Source organism: Mustela nivalis (genome assembly GCF_964662115.1).
Source record: "Mustela nivalis genome assembly, chromosome: 7".
NCBI lineage: Eukaryota > Metazoa > Chordata > Mammalia > Carnivora > Mustelidae > Mustela > Mustela nivalis.
Window position 1 is genome coordinate 123,110,162 of NC_139026.1, and position 15,704 is coordinate 123,125,865.

A 15,704-nucleotide genomic window follows, 5' to 3' on the forward strand; every position below is an offset into this window, starting at 1 on the left:
AGTGAGGTCCTAGATATTTTGGCTTTGGGCACAATTAACATTCTTCTCTTTTCTTTCTCCTTTAAGTTCATAGGCCAAGAGGGTTTAAGATTCAGATGGCATGCTTTTCCAGATTGCTATGTCAAAGACAGCTGGCTCAATGCTCCTCAAACCCAGGGCATCACAGACACTGGAAAACCGTTTCCTGGCTCACGGGGGGTGGTGGGAGTGGTGGGAGGAGGTGCAGTCATCCATGTGTTATGGTGACTGAGGTGAGGAAGTAGTGGACACCACCACCAGAGCAATGACTTGGGCCCCAGCTGGCAAGTGCTGAGCAGGCTCGGACTCCCTCTGGTAAACACCCAGTCAGAGAGCAGCCTTCAGAGCCAGCAACACAGAGCCAGACTCATGAAACATTCACTTCCCAGGTGAGAAGCCAGGGTCTCATTGCAGGTAGCACACCAGGGTATGCCCACACAGATGATGGCGGGAGGCCTGTTGCATTCCCTCAGGATGGCTGTGGGGTGCAGCTCTGCATACCCTATCACTTTTATGCCTCACAACTGTCCTTCAAAGAAAGAATCATTATCTACTTTCACTTCCTTTTACTTACTTTCCTAACCAAAAAAAAAAAAAAAAAAAAAAAAAAAGATTTCAATTCCAGGCTTAAAGAGGTCAAAATCACTGTTATGAACTAAATTGTGTCCCCCAAATTCTTTGGTTCAAGCGCTCACCCTCAAGTGACTATCTTTAAAAAGGTTAATTAGGTGGGAATGCAAGTTGGTGCAGCCTCTTTGGAGAACAGTGTGGAGATTCCTCAAGAAATTAAAAATAGAACTTCCCTATGACCCTGCCATTGCACTACTGGGTATTTACCCCAAAGATACAGATGTAGTGAAAAGAAGGGCCATCTGTACCCCAATGTTTATAGCAGCAATGGCCACGGTCGCCAAACTGTGGAAAGAACCAAGATGCCCTTCAACATATGAATGGATAAGGAAGATGTGGTCCATAGACACTATGGAGTATTATGCCTCCATCAGAAAGGATGAATACTCAACTTTTGTAGCAACATGGACCGGACTGGAAGAGATTATGCTGAGTGAAATAAGTCAAGCAGAGAGAGTCAATTATCATATGGTTTCACTTATTTGTGGAGCATAACAAAAAGCATGGAGGACATGGGGAGATAGAGAGAAGGGGGTTGGGGTAAATTGGAAGGGGAGGTGAATCATGAGAGACTATGGACTCTGAAAAACAATCTGAGGGGTGTGAAGTGGCAGGGGGTGGGTGGGAGGTCGGGGTACCAGGTGGTGGGTATTATAGAGGGCACGGATTGCATGGAGCACTGGGTGTGGTGAAAAAATAATGATACTGTTATGCTGAAAATAAATAATTTTTTTAAAAAAAGGTTAATTAGGGTTACATGTGATCATAAGGGTGGGGCCTTAATGCAGTAGGATCAGGGTCCTACTAAGAAGAGGAAGGGATGCCAAGGATGCTCTCACACACAGAAAAGGCCATGGGTGGAAACACAAAGATGGCCATCTGCAGGCCAAGGAGACCTCAGGGGAAACCAACCCTGCCTCCAGAGCTGTGAAAAAATAAATTCTTGTTATTTAAACCACCTAGTCTGTGGGTATTTCACAATGGTGGCCTCAGCAACCAATAGGGTCCCACAGTTAAAAACTTGTCTGAGGTCCAAGTTCATGCTTGGGGGCAGCAGAGACTTCATTCATTAACTCTGGTCTTGTTTCAACAATCTCAGAACATGCTTTCAGATTTTGGATGCCTGCCTCATTAACTATTATTGTATAACAAAGGATTTGATTCGTTTTTATCCCCAATTCCTGGAAGGTAGTCTCTATATCCTTGGAATTTCCCTAGTAAGGGAGTGTCTTGGATATTCACAAAACACACCTGACTTCATTGTAATGAGATGACTCAGAGTGGGGTTGGTCACCCCCCATCACGTGATTATCGGGCTAGGGCTCTGCGTGGTGTGCCATCAGCCTAATCTACAATCTCTGGAGACTAGGTCCAATCACAGGGCCAACGATTCCAACTGTTGGTGGAATGTAAAGCCACTATAGAAAGCAGAATGGAGGTGACTCAAAAAAATCGACCTGCCATCTGACCCAGCAATCCCATTTCTGAGTACACATCCAAAGGAAATGAAAACACGGTACTAAGGAAATATCTGTGCTCCCATGTTCATGGCAGCAGTATTCACAACAGCTAAGATAGGAAAACAGCCTGAATGTCGGTCGATGGAAAAATGGATAAGATGTGGCGTACACACACACACACACACACACACACACACACACACACAATGGAATACTATTCAGTTGTGAAGATGAAGTCAAGCCTGTCATTTGCAACAAATGTGGGTGGATCTTGAGGGCATTATGCTAAGTGAGATAAGTCAGACTTGTAATAACAACATGTAAATGTACCAAATCAACATCTTGTATACATTAGACTTACACAATGTTATATGTCATTTTATTTTTTTTAAAAAAAGCCTATATAATGAAACCCTAATAAAATCTCTGTGCAGTGAGGCTTGGTGGAGCTTCGTGGTTAGTGAACACATTGATGCACCAGGAGGGTGATGTCTCTCTGGGGAGAGGGCATGGAAGTTCTGCATTTGGGGTCCTTCCAGACCTTACCCCTTGTGCCTCTTCACTTGATGGGTCTGGGTTTATATTCTTTATGATAAAACTGTATAATCACGAATATCATGCTTTCCGGAGTTTTATGAGTCATTCTAGTGAATTATCAAACTGGGGGTCATGAGAACTCCCAGGGTTACATCCAGCTGGTCAGAAGTGCAGGGGGCGTGGGGATCCTTGAACTTGCAACTGGTTTCTGGAGGGAGGGTCACCTGGCTGGGAACGTGTGTGGTCTGCACTGAGTCCCCGTGCTTAGTGCCAGAACCACGACGCCACCCAGCACCCATCCACTCTCACCTACTCCCTCAGCACAGGGCACTGTATCAGCTGGTAATTCGGCAACCAAAGGCTTTGTCAGTTACAGATTGGCTATTATTACACAGCTAAACATGTGAAGACGGAGGTGTTGGGAGGCCAAGGAACAACTAACCCCAAGACTGCCTGAGCTTTAGGAAATAAAATGGTTATCCCAAGAATAATCACTGGGGAATTTGTGTCCCATTCGTATGTCCCCCTTTCTCTTTTTCTGAGGATCACCTAGTTCATATATTTGGATTCAATGAAAAATAGTTCAGTTGTTCCTTCTGTCGCAAATAAATGAAGATGGAAGCCACACACTGAAGAAAGGAGAAATTTTCATTTGATAGCTCTTCATGCATTTGTTCATCTGGTTAACATTGATAAACTTTTTGGTGACAGCAGTTACCATTTACTGGGTACCCATGACTAGAGTACTTGGCTCTGTTATCTGTACTTCTCATCATAGTCCTGCAAGGTAGTTAATAGAATTCCCATTTTAGCAACAAGAAAGCTGAGGTTCGTCAAGGTAAATATTTCCCAAGGCCACATACTGTCTGGGTGGGAAAAGAGAGCCAGGATTCAAACTTGGATCTGATTTTAGCCTAAGCGTGAGCTTGATCACATCAATGGCTCCTAAGCCCCAGAACACCTGTCCGTTAGTGGTACGACAGAAAAGTAAGATTAATATATGTAATTTTTTATACATTTAAATGTATCCCATTTAAGGACTTTTTTAAAAAATTGTTTTCCTATTCTTTTGATCTGTTTCTCTTTTTTATTATACAGGTGAAGATAAAAGCAATCTGCAAAGTTTTTTACTACCCTTACTCGGCATAAAACAAAACTTCCAGTCCTACTTTCCCTTTATCTTTAAATTTTCTAGTCACTTAAAGGCCAGTCTGGGAATCACAGTGGCCCTAGCAGTGAGCCATGGAGGAAAACTCCAGAAAGGTGAGCCTCAATACTACGGTTTGAACATAGAGCGTGCTGGGAAAACATACAAGCTCCAGAGGCTGACTCTATTGAGTCACGTTCTGGCTCTGTTCAGGGTGGAGCCTGAGAAGTTGCATTTCTAGCATGTTCTTGATGAATGCTGATGCTGCCTACCCAGGACCACGCTGTGAGAATCACCGAGTTAGCCAATCACATGAATCCTACCTCCCTTGTCAGGGACTGGTCCAGACAGGACAAAATGACCCAGCTACAGTCTGGGGTAGAGCAGGGACAGGAGGGACAGGGAAGACCATCTGAAAAGGTTTTTTTTCCCCCATGAGAAAAAGAGTTAATGAGAGGAGCAACTCCCTTTCCTCCTTTCCAACACTGCTGTATCAAGATGTGGCTGGAACCAGCCAGCCCCGTGACCAGGCTACCTGTGGCTGGGAAGCACACATATATTAGAATTGACTGTGTTTTCATTTCACTGTGCTCAAACAGAGTGAAGCTGAAGGGAAAGATTAGTATTTCTCTTCATGCTTCTGAGGACAATTTGGTGAGGACACTGCTGTTGAACCCAGAACTCCGGGGCAGAGTTCCTCCCCAAGATTTATGTGTTGTGTGGGGGGCGTGTACGCATGTGTTTGAGACAGCCAAATGAATGTTGAAGGCATCCTGCTACCACAGTATTCACGTGTGAGTGTGTGTGTGTATAAAAGATATTATTAATCCCTCAAAAGACAGGTGAGAAGGCGGTGGTTTCCCCATACCTCTCTGGCTCTTGCCAGAGTAAAATGTGGTAAAATGATGCAGAGAATGGAGGTCATCTGCAGGATAAGAGCAGTTCATTCAGATCTGTGCAGGAATGCAGTGATACCTTCTGTTATTTTATAAATCACAAGCCCTATTATAAGCAAGGAAGGAAGGCTAACGTAAAGGCTGACAAAGGATTTTGATAATGCCGACATATGGCCCACTTTGATGTTGTAATATATCCTAGGCTCTGTCAACAAGGTAAAATATAAGAATTGTTGTCTGGATCTATTGCCTCCCTCAAAAGGGCTCTGCATGAGATGTTAAAATCTTCTTTCCTTAAAGAATAAAATTTGGACCGGTTTTGAACTGGCAGCCAGGCCTCCTGGGAGCCATGAGGTTCTCCTGCATTTCATCAAAGGCTGCTAGGATCCAGTAGGCTTGGGGAGGCCCCTGTTCTTATAAGTCTCACAGAGTTGCACTGAACACATCTAAATGCCCCAAATCGTCCACCCTGTTGTGCACTGCAAAATCTGGCTAGCAGGCTGCAACCTTTGTGAAAGATCCAACCCCTAATGGGAAACAAGTGTTCGTACATGAACTTGAGAGCAGTTGAGTTCATGAGTAATAAGCTGGGAAACCAATCACTAATTTGGGCACAAGGGAAAGAATCTGCCTTCAGTCCTACCCTCCCGCATTATCACAGCCAATACGATCCTTCTGTATATAATTGTGCACCAGCGTCACTTTAACATGAAGCAGTAAGGCTAGGGTCACTCATCAGATACTGGGCTGCACCTGTCAAAAAAAATTTTTTTTTTCTATTTTGTCTCCAAATATGTTAAGTGATTAACATGCCTTGACATACTTGGAGGTCAAAACTGAATTCACTGATCTAGATGTTTTCGGTATTCTGCATGAACACATGTCCGTATACATCCTGCCTGTCCTCACATGACCTTGTCTTAAGGATGACTTTGGAAGGATTAGCATTGTTAGCCAGTGTTTAGGGAAACATTAGGGGATGATGTGTAGGGAAGCCCAGAAGGTGAAGCCCAGAAAGTGAAGGCATTTGAGAATCAACCCATCACAGTCACATGAACTTACATGAAATTCACAAATACACCACAAAGCCTTGCACAGAATCATCATGTGACCAAATTACTAGGAGTGATAGCCCGGGAAATTATGCAGCATTTCCCTCCAAGGTCAGAGGTAGTTTATGATCCCATTCTATAGATGACATAGCAAAGGCACCCGGCTTGTCCAGATTACCACAGCTACTAAGTGGTCTAGCCTGGACACCTGATGCCAGGCTAAGGCAGTGCCTATGAGGTGCCAATTAGTCTGCTGAGCACTTCCCATGTTCGAATCTATGAATCCTAATCACAACTCTAGGATGCCAGTAGTGTCCATTTACAGATCAAATCATGGCAGGAAGACTGCAGGCCTTATCCTTCCAGGGTTACAGATAAAGAAACTGAAGGTCCAAGAGGTTGGGTAATTGGCCAAGGTGATGGAGCTACGAAGATTTGGAGTTAAGAACCCCATGGCTTTGGTCAATTTTGAATTTTGGTCTGGTTTTGAAGCCAGGCTGCCTGGCTCCAAAGCTTGTGTTCTCAGCGTGCCGAAGTCGCTCTTACTCACATGGCCTGAGTTACATGGCCTGATTTGAATCTGGTCTCTACTCTTCGCTAGCTGGGCCACTTTGAATAAGTTATTTAACATCTCTGTGCCTAAATTTCTTCATCTGCAAGATGGGAACAGTGACAGTTACCCACCTTCTAGAGTTGTGGAGGTGATTATCAGCTGATGATTTAGCATCTAGGAAGCACTTAGAACAGAAAGAAGTGCTCAATTAGCTAATGGATGATTAATCACTACGCTAAAGTTTCTCATGGCATTTAAAAGATGGCTTATGTAATTAAAGTTTGATTTACACTTAAATGTTCAGGAATGCATGCATTTACATAAAGCAAGGCATACTTATATTTGTCGTCACCTGCTCTCTATCTAGAACAGTGAGTTCCAAGCCCGGAGGGGTGTACAGAGACGTCTCCGGGGAATCGTTGGAAGAGGCGGTGGGCGGCAGGTGGGATTCCAACCTCCTCTACTTACGTGTACCAGACAGAGGATTCTACATGTAAGAGAAGTTGGAGAACCACTGGTTGCAAGGACTACTGTGGGGTCATGGGATTGCTTCTGTCCAGGACCATGGATATAAGTCCCTGCAGTTATAAAATGCAGGACGCCAGTTCTGTTGGCTGAGGCAGGCAAACAGGACCCCCTAGGGCACACCCAGAGAGGGGACAGTGAGGGACAACATTACACTCTTCATGTCTTCAATATATTGCTCTTGTAAGAAGGACCAGTCAGATTATGGAGGGCCATGAGAGTCTAACAGAGGAGTCCAAACCAAATGAACTATTGATTAGAGACATGTCACAAAAAGGAGTCCTTTCGGAAGAATAATCTGGCTGTGTCATGCAGGTCCAACTGGAATGGACAAAGCATGGAATTACAGAGGTCAGTGAGGAGGCTGCTGTAGGACTCCACGCAAACAGCGGTGACAATGTCAAAGCCAGGTGGTGGTGACTGTCTATTTAAGGGTCATGGGAACTGGAGAAAGAAAGAGACCTGGCCACACATCAGGATAGGGATGGAGTCAAAAATAGGAGCCTGGTTGTCTTGGCAGAGTGGAAGGCTCCCCTTCAAAGAAGGTACAAGAAGAGCATGATGTGGGCTTGATGAGGGTGGGGGTGTGCGCTGGGGGTGTGGAACGCAAGCAGCCACCTAGGTGGTCACTTACACATACCCAGCAGGCAGCTGAGATGCATGACTGGGGCTTGGGTGAGATCTGGAAATCTTCCATGTCGCTTGGATGGCAAAATCATTAGTTCTATGCTGGCCTTCGTGACGGAACAGGAAAACAGAGAGCATGAAGGGCTCTGGGGCAGGCCCACCGGGGTGGAAGAGCCAGAGAAAAATACACAGCAGCTGAGATTCCCCCTGACTCTTCGATTCCTTGCTCCGCCACCCCTGGCTGCCTGACAGCTCTGTGTTTCTCAGGAGAGCTGTTTGCCTCTTTCCTTCCATCTTCAGGAGGGGTGGGACAAGGAGCAGCAGGGTTTTGAGAATGAACAGATCGGCTCTCCTTAAAAGGGAGGACAGGGTGCTGCTGGCACAGCTGTACCCAGGAGGCGGCTGTCCCAACCAGAGGAGGGAGGGAAAGAGAACGCACAGCCCACTGCAGGAAGAGAAACCACCCCACCCCTGGATTTGTAAAAAGTCTTATGGCCTGAGTAATTTCTCCCCTCTAGACAGAACCTCTTGCCCCAAAGGGAGGTTCTCTTAGGTCTGCAGTGCCCACTGGTAGACGAATGGAGATTTACCAAATGAGCAAGGATCTGAATTGAGCAATGAGCCAAACACCAATCTGTGAGTTCTGGATAAAAAACAAAAAACACCCAGATTTGCTAATTCCCAGATTCCTGTGATGCCATCCCTTCCAGATGGCCCCCTTTCTCTCCAGAGCCATACTCTTCTTAGGGGTGTGTGCATGTGTCTGTGTCTGTCCTCTAGAAGCACAGCTACTCCCATTTTGCGGAACTGCACTGTGTGTGTTAAATCTGTTTTAATCCCTTTACTCCCTGCTCCACCTTTCTTATCCCCCTCGAACAGAGAGATGAAAAACTAGGAGCCCCTGGTCTGCAGCCATCTCCCGAGAGTCCTCATCTGCCAACACTCCTACTGGGCTACTACGGAGAATATGTGGAAATGATTTAGTAAAGGGATCAAAGAAAAAAAAATAGTAACTCAGCAGTGACATCAAAGCGAAAACATAACATCAAGTTTCTGGAGGGTTGTTCCTAGAAGGCCAGGAGCTGCATCGTCTCCCTCTCCTTTCCTCATTCTCCTTCCCATGGGGTGTGTGAACCATATGAAATGGTCCCTTCTGTAGGACAAACTTGGTTCCCAATCAGCCATTTAAATGGCTCCAACTAATACATTTTCAAACTGGTTAAAATTAGCATCCAGGGAGAATGGGGGTGTGGGGGGTGTTCAGAGGGAACGTCCGGTGGGGGAGGGGAATGGAGAAGGGGTTGTTGCTCAGCAACCAGATCCTGGACAACCCCCACCCCTCCAACCAATGCCCCAGACAGCCTCTTCCCCTTATCCCGAGCCCAGACGAGCTGTCTGGTCCAGGAGCTGTGAGCACTTTTGTGTTGCGGCGGGGGGGGGGGGGGGGGGGGGTGCGCGGCGGTTCCCTGGATGATTGCATCAATCTGCTAGATCCTGACACTCCATCACTGCCCCACAGGGAGACTGAGAGTCTCTTTTGTTCTCAACCAGAGCGCTGCTCACCAATTTCTCGGTCACAGCCCTCGCTGGTGCAAAGGGAGATGTACCAGTCCCTCCCTCCTTGCCAAGAGGGAGACTCGCTAGCTGCTTGTGTCACCCAAGGCTATGCGTTCTGGACTATTTCTCATTCCGCCATGCCACTAAATGAACGCCAGATTACATGCAGAGCTAGCCTTGTGTTACCTGCCTCTCGTCTATACCTTAACGTTGATTTGCTTCGTTACGTGCCTTTAGAATGTTAAATATGACCAGCCACCCTCAGGGCTCGGAAAGACATCTGTCTGGCTCATTTGGGGAGGACCCAGCTTTGCAAAGAGGAGCCGAAGAAAGGATGACGGCAATCGTGGTGAAGTTTGAGGTCAGCCCAAAGCAGTGCTGCCCATTTCATGAGGCTCTTGTTTCATGAGGCAGCCTGTGGACTGGGAGGTCCCGGACAGAAGGTTCCTCCCACGGAGTCCCTCAGTCTGTTTCTAGTCCCTGCACATGGCTCCCCGCACGCACGTGGCTGACCCCGCACCTCCTGGTGAAGTCAGACCAGACAGGAGCAGATGGCAGACCCAGCTCACGCTTCAGCAGGCAGGCCAGCAAGCCAAGCAGACCACCCTTCCCAGTTGAGCACACAGAGGATCAGCTCTGTGTTTTGTTTTGTTTTTTTCTTTTTTCTTGGCCACACGTGCTTTGGGGGAATTCCTGATTTACTTGGTAGAAAACAGTACCTTCTTTTTTTCTTTCTTTCTTTTTTTTTTTTTTAGTGGAAGAACATCCTTATCCACAGAAGCAGCTGATGAGGGAGGGAGGGTGAGTGTGTATGTGGGGGTGTGCACACACACAGAGAACCCCAGTCTGCTCTTTTATTCTAGTAGCACTATTTATTCTAGTAGCACAGATTTTTTATAGTTGTTTTTTTTTAAAAGCCCATTATAGGCCAGAATATTCACTTTGTCCTCCATGCCGCTTGACTCAAGGACCAGAGCAACTTACTGAACCTCTAAGAGGGAGTATCACCAGCACGGTAGTCAGACAGAGAAATGATCAGAAGGTTCTAACTGTTGTGGCTTGTTTCTTCCACACCTGATGCCTGGAGGCAGACACGTGATGTGGAAATCCATCAGCACGTGTGTCCATGCTCAGATCTTCACCAGTCAGATGAGCAGCTCAGCTCTAAGACATGAAATGACCTGGGTAAGCCCATCTTCGGTTCCAGACTTGAGATGGGGGTTGGAGCCTCTAATTCCAGTCATTTCCGAGGCTGGTGCTGGGGGTCAGCACAGTGGCCATGTTACAGGGGAACTCTCCCATGTCCCGGGTCTTTATTATATATATTTGCTACAGTGCAGTGCTAGGAGGTCAGGCTGTACTCTGTGTTCAGGCTGCATAGACTACTACTACTACTATGTGACCTCAAGCGAGTTATCTGACCTTCCTGGATTTGTTTTTTCATCGGAATTATCACTGACTTTACACAGTCAACATAAAAATTAGATAAATAAGCCCCAGCGACATTCTATAAGGAACTACAAAGTGTGATCATTCTTGCAGAGGACATCCAGCATTGATCTGGGTAATCTGACTGTGTCCACAATCTTTTCTCTTGTTAAATGATCTTCTCTCTACTCTTTACAGATAGCTGTCCAACAGAAATAAAATGTCAGCCACAAACATGAACCCAATATGAAGTAGTTCTATTAAACAAGTCCGTGACTATTTTCATGGACATATTTTCTTTAACCTAATTATTATACCCCCCAAATATTTCATTTTCGACATGGAATCATCAATATAAATATCCTTAAGAAGATGTTTTACTTTTTTTTTTTTTTTTAAGATGTTTTACTTTTTGTTTTCATAGGAAACCTTCAGAACTGGGTGTGTATTTTACACTTCGGGTCCGTGTGGACGGCCCACATTTCAAAACTCCCATTGCCTGACAGAGTCCAGCTTTAGATCCTTCCTAATGTTTCTGTCCCACTGGCTTTCTCAGAATTAGGGACACCGTGTCATGTACAACAATAACCCAGCTATGATTTCTCATTCTCCTGGAAAATAGCTGAGGTTTGAGCCACTTCTCAGAATCACAGGACACTCTGTTCCTCTATTTTCGCAGAAGTGGATGGTGGTGAAAGGGCTGCCAATAGCCACTGAAAGCCTGGGTCAGACCCGACAGTCCAAGGATGTTAGTGACATCATGGGGCAGCTTCCCAAACAAAACATAAAGTGAGGCAGTTGAGGCAGTCGTGGGGCTGGAGAGAATTGCAATTTGTAAAGCTCTATCATCACAGGGAAGAATTCCTGCCAACAGAGCATAACATCTACTCATCTATGGGGTTTGGGCAAAGCCCTGAAGTGAGAAGGCCCACATCTATTTTCCTTGTCCTGGCATGTCTTCCTGTGAGAAAGGAGGCCACGTAATGTCATAAGCCTCAAGAGAACCTAATAAGGAAGAGCCACACCTCAGCCATTCCAATCAAGTGAAAATCTATTCTATTTTTAAGAAATTCAAGAGAAAGAGTCTGGGATCTTCCTTCCTTATTAACGGCTTCCGGGACTCCATCTACTGACCCCCACTGTCCGGAAATTCTTCCCAGTCTTATTTAAATTGTTCTCACTAAGGCTAAGGCACATTTTCCTTTCTTGGCTTTCAAAATGCTCACCTAAATATTCAGGGGAAAAAAATGGAGAAATTAACTTTAAAGGAATGGCCATATGAAGCTAAGACTTGAGGATTTTGCTACAAAACATCGAAGACACCCTCTTAGCTGGCTACAGAAGCATCAGGAAGTGGCTGACAGAGAGACATGCATGATGGCAGACTCTGTCATTCTGATGCAGGCTTTTTTGAGTACATTTCGAATTGGTTGAAATAATTTTGGGCAACAGGGCAAATGACACCATTTCCAGGCTGGATGGGAGGGCGACGTGCCTGGACCCTGTCACACATTGGTGACAGAGGATGATGGAGGCTTGGTTTTGTTGCGGAAAGCTCACATCATCGTTCCTGCTGTCCTTAAGTGGAATTTAAGGACTATGGAGTCACGTGGTAATGCTGTGGGTACTGGGGACCTGGCTGTGGATTTTGAGATGAACTTTTCAAATATCCAATCCCAGTATGTGCACGCTTGACCTTTGCCCTTTCCTCTGTAGGGGTGACGTGGGATTTACTCAGGGCAATCAGGGATTTGGAAGGACAGATCTGCTCAATCATCTCAAAGGGCTTTGTAAGCATTAAATGTTGGGATTATGGCCATTTTGCTCTCTAACCTGAAAAAAGGGAAATGCTATAGTCACAGGGACCAGGTCTACACAGGAGAAAATGGTCTGTGCGGGTGTCTGGTCACCAGAATCCTTCTGGTGGGAGGGAATCCTTGTTAGCTGCTGACTCCAGGACATCTGGGGCCTTTTTCAGGCTGTCGGAGTTTCGTGAGGTGTAGCCTTTGATGCAGCTCTTACCCTAACAGCGGCTGAAAAACTCGATGTCCCACCTCTGCCACTATTTCAAATTGCAGCCACCCCTGAGTAAACCCACTTGCCCCTCTGTGGGAGAGAAACACTTCCTCCCAACCTGCCTCTCCGTCTTCCAAACCTTGTCGGGTCCACACCTACCCCAGCCCAACTCCGCATCTCCAGATTGCAAGACTGAGAAGAGCTTTTCTTCATCTCAGGCGTGTTACGAATACTCAGAAATTGTGCTTCATGGCAACACCGACAAAACCGTCTGCACCTACTGTACTTGGGTGACTCAAGAGTAAATGAATCTGCCAGGTTGTCACTCTGTAGATTTACGGTATCAAAAAGAGAAGTATGGGATCCAAATGCTTTGTTCTATGAAAACTAGCATGAGTCCAAATGAACCTGAGAGAGGGATTCCCTTTAGAAAGGGTTTTGTCAAAAGAACATAATCCAGGACAAGGGAACTTTGTAGAGAAGAAAGAAAAGTCATGTTTAACTTGGTGTTTGTCCAATAGTTTTAACCTTGCTCCTCTATGTTTTGCTGAAGTCTGCTTTGTAATCATGCCCAAAGGACTTCAGAAGTGTTCCCCCCCCCTTTTTTTTTTTATCTATAGTGTTTTTGTGCTAAACAAAATCCCCTGCCAAGCAATTCGTTCTACGACAAAAAGTCCTTTGGGAAATAATACCAAGGTATTTTAGGATTAGTCCTTTCTTTCATTCCACAGGGATTTGTTTAGTGACATTTGTGCCAGGCATTGGGCTGGGTGCTGGGGATACATGGGGATCATGATGGAGACCCTGCCCTCTAACCGTTGGTGGCTCTGGACAACAGAGTAAAGAGGCAGGGACAGTGAGCTGTGACACTGAGCCGTGATAGCGCCGTGAAGGGTGAGGGGGCCTGTGGGGGAGAGCGCACAGGGAAGGAGATCATGGGGGGGAAGAGTGTCTTCTAGGCTGTGAAATGGAGGCTTAGCAGAAACCAGCCACAGGCACAGGGATGCCGGTGCAGGAAGCAGAGTTCTAGAAAAAGGGAGTAACACATGACGTATGTTCTGGAGGGGGAAGGCAGAACAGGTCTTCTCTTGCTTGCCCTAATTCAACATCTTCTGGATTGTGAAGGGCTGAGAACAAGCCTTCCAGAGGCGCATATAGTAGTAACTAAATACCTTTTCTGTGATTCAAGTTCACTTCCAATGTCCTGGTTCACCTCTTCCCGGGGAAGGCTGGCTGACAGACCATAACTTCACTGCCACTTGAGGTTCCATTTCCTGTTTCAGAGAGTGGCTGCTTTCTATCTAAGTGTTGATATATACATATATGTGTGTGTGTATATATATATATTTTTTAAATATTTTATTTATTTATTTGACAGACAGAGTTACAAGTAGGCAGAGAGGTAGGCAGAGAGAGAGAGGGGAGGAAGCAGGCTCCCTGCTGAGCAGAGAGCCCGATGTGGGGCTCGATCCCAGGACCTTGGGATCATGACTTGAGCCAAAGGAAGAGGCTTTAACCCACTGAGCCATCCAGGCGCCCGATATATATATATTTTTAAAAAGCATCTAAAAAACACTGGACCACTCTCCTATAAACTCTTTACGCTGATTCTTAACAACTGAAAGCTCTAAGTGCTTTGTCAGTGATTTTGCGGATGAGATCTCACTCACTTTACAGTTGTCTCCTGCCTCACCTCACCCCCCCAAATCCAAACCACAAGTTTGACTTTTAATAAGACTGTAAGTCTTGGAATCAAGCCTAATAAGAACATAATCCAAAACACTGAAGACTTCTGTACTCGTGGGTAAATTAATGACAGTGTTTACTGGTAATAGTAGAAAACTATTAAACAAAGCAAAAAAAAAAAAAAAGCCTTAAAAGTGCCCAAATGAGTGAACCATTAGATAATAATGGTATGTCCATTTTTGTAATTTATGCTGATATTAACAAAGATGAACTTACAGTAACTTGGGAAAAGCCAATGAAAGACAATGTTAGATGGAAAAATAAAATAGAATTGCACACATTATGATTACAACCACATAAGAAATAGGAATCTGAAAAATACTGGAAAGAAATGTGCTGAAATGAGACTAGTAGGGAAATGAGTGGGCTGTGATTATGAGCTTTTTCCTACTTACTGTTTCCTACATTGCTTTTATAATTTAAAGCTAATTGAAAGTATTAACGCCTTTAAGTTATTAGCAATTCAAATATTTTCAAATCCAAGCAGTATGTACAAGGGAACATGACATTAGAGTATTTCTATGCAAATCTTCCCATCATGGTAGTATCATTCCCCCACCCCAGTGAATGAGCATAAAGGTGTTATTTCAACCTAGTGATGAATTACGTATTGTTTGGCAAAATGTTCTGGATAATGAGGGGCACTGCTCTAAGAATTTGATAGACGTTCGAGAATTTCAAGCAAATATAGTTCTAAAACTTGGGAGTCAAACAACAGATTTGGAATTAAGGTCTTTAAATCAAGTTGGGCAACTTTGTGATTCTTTGGAGCTCTAGGTATAATGATGATTTCTTTTGAGAACAAATTAAATAAGGCCAGGGTCAATGATTCTAATACTGCTCTGATTTCTCTGATTTCGATGGGTGGGTACAAAGTTTGTAGATGGACTGACGGATCTCCTGAGTGTCCACAGAGACATAGGTATTCAAGAGTGATACATTGTGGACACAGGGGATGGGGGTTATGTTGCTCCTGGAAGGGAGCCAGAGCCAGGAGATTGCCTCTTCTTTCCCACACCTACGAAGGATTCACTTGGAAACAGCAAATTGTTTTCCAGTCCTCTCTAAGTAGGGAAGACGTGCATCAGTTACAGTTGCGGCAGGAGTCATTTACATTATATTCCAGTTAACTCCTGCAAATAGAAATTGCTGATGGCAGCTGCAGAATTTCCTTTTCTAGAGCTTTGCAACAATAGGTTAGATATACATCTGGCCTTGAATGCCTTAGGCGTGGTGTACAAAGAAACAGAATGAACAAAAATAGCACTCACAAGCACAAAAATACCATGGTGTGCCGCCCTTCTCTCCTAGATTCTACCAGATACCCATTTAAAAACCACTTCTATCCTCTGCCCACCCACTGGCTGAATTGAACTCTGAACCACATCAGCCTCGGAAGAAACTTAGAACGTTGGCCAAAATCAGTTACCTGTACTAGCAGTTCCAGCTTCCTGTCATCAAGAAGATGTACTTGACATCGACGGCCCTCCGTCATCTACGAAGAAAGACAAA

The 15,704-nt window shown here is 45.1% G+C and overlaps 1 protein-coding gene across 11 annotated transcripts in view; it reads right to left on the reverse strand.

The window, feature by feature from the left end:
- FRMD4A (FERM domain containing 4A) overlaps positions 1 to 15,704 on the reverse strand; it is a 604,393-nt gene that overhangs the window by 168,190 nt on the left and 420,499 nt on the right. For all 11 annotated transcript variants that reach the window (XM_082739512.1, XM_082739513.1, XM_082739515.1 and 8 more), the window contains one exon: positions 15,622 to 15,687. In XM_082739512.1, the coding sequence (XP_082595638.1) occupies positions 15,622 to 15,687 (66 nt within the window). The remainder of the gene's footprint in view (positions 1 to 15,621; positions 15,688 to 15,704) is intronic.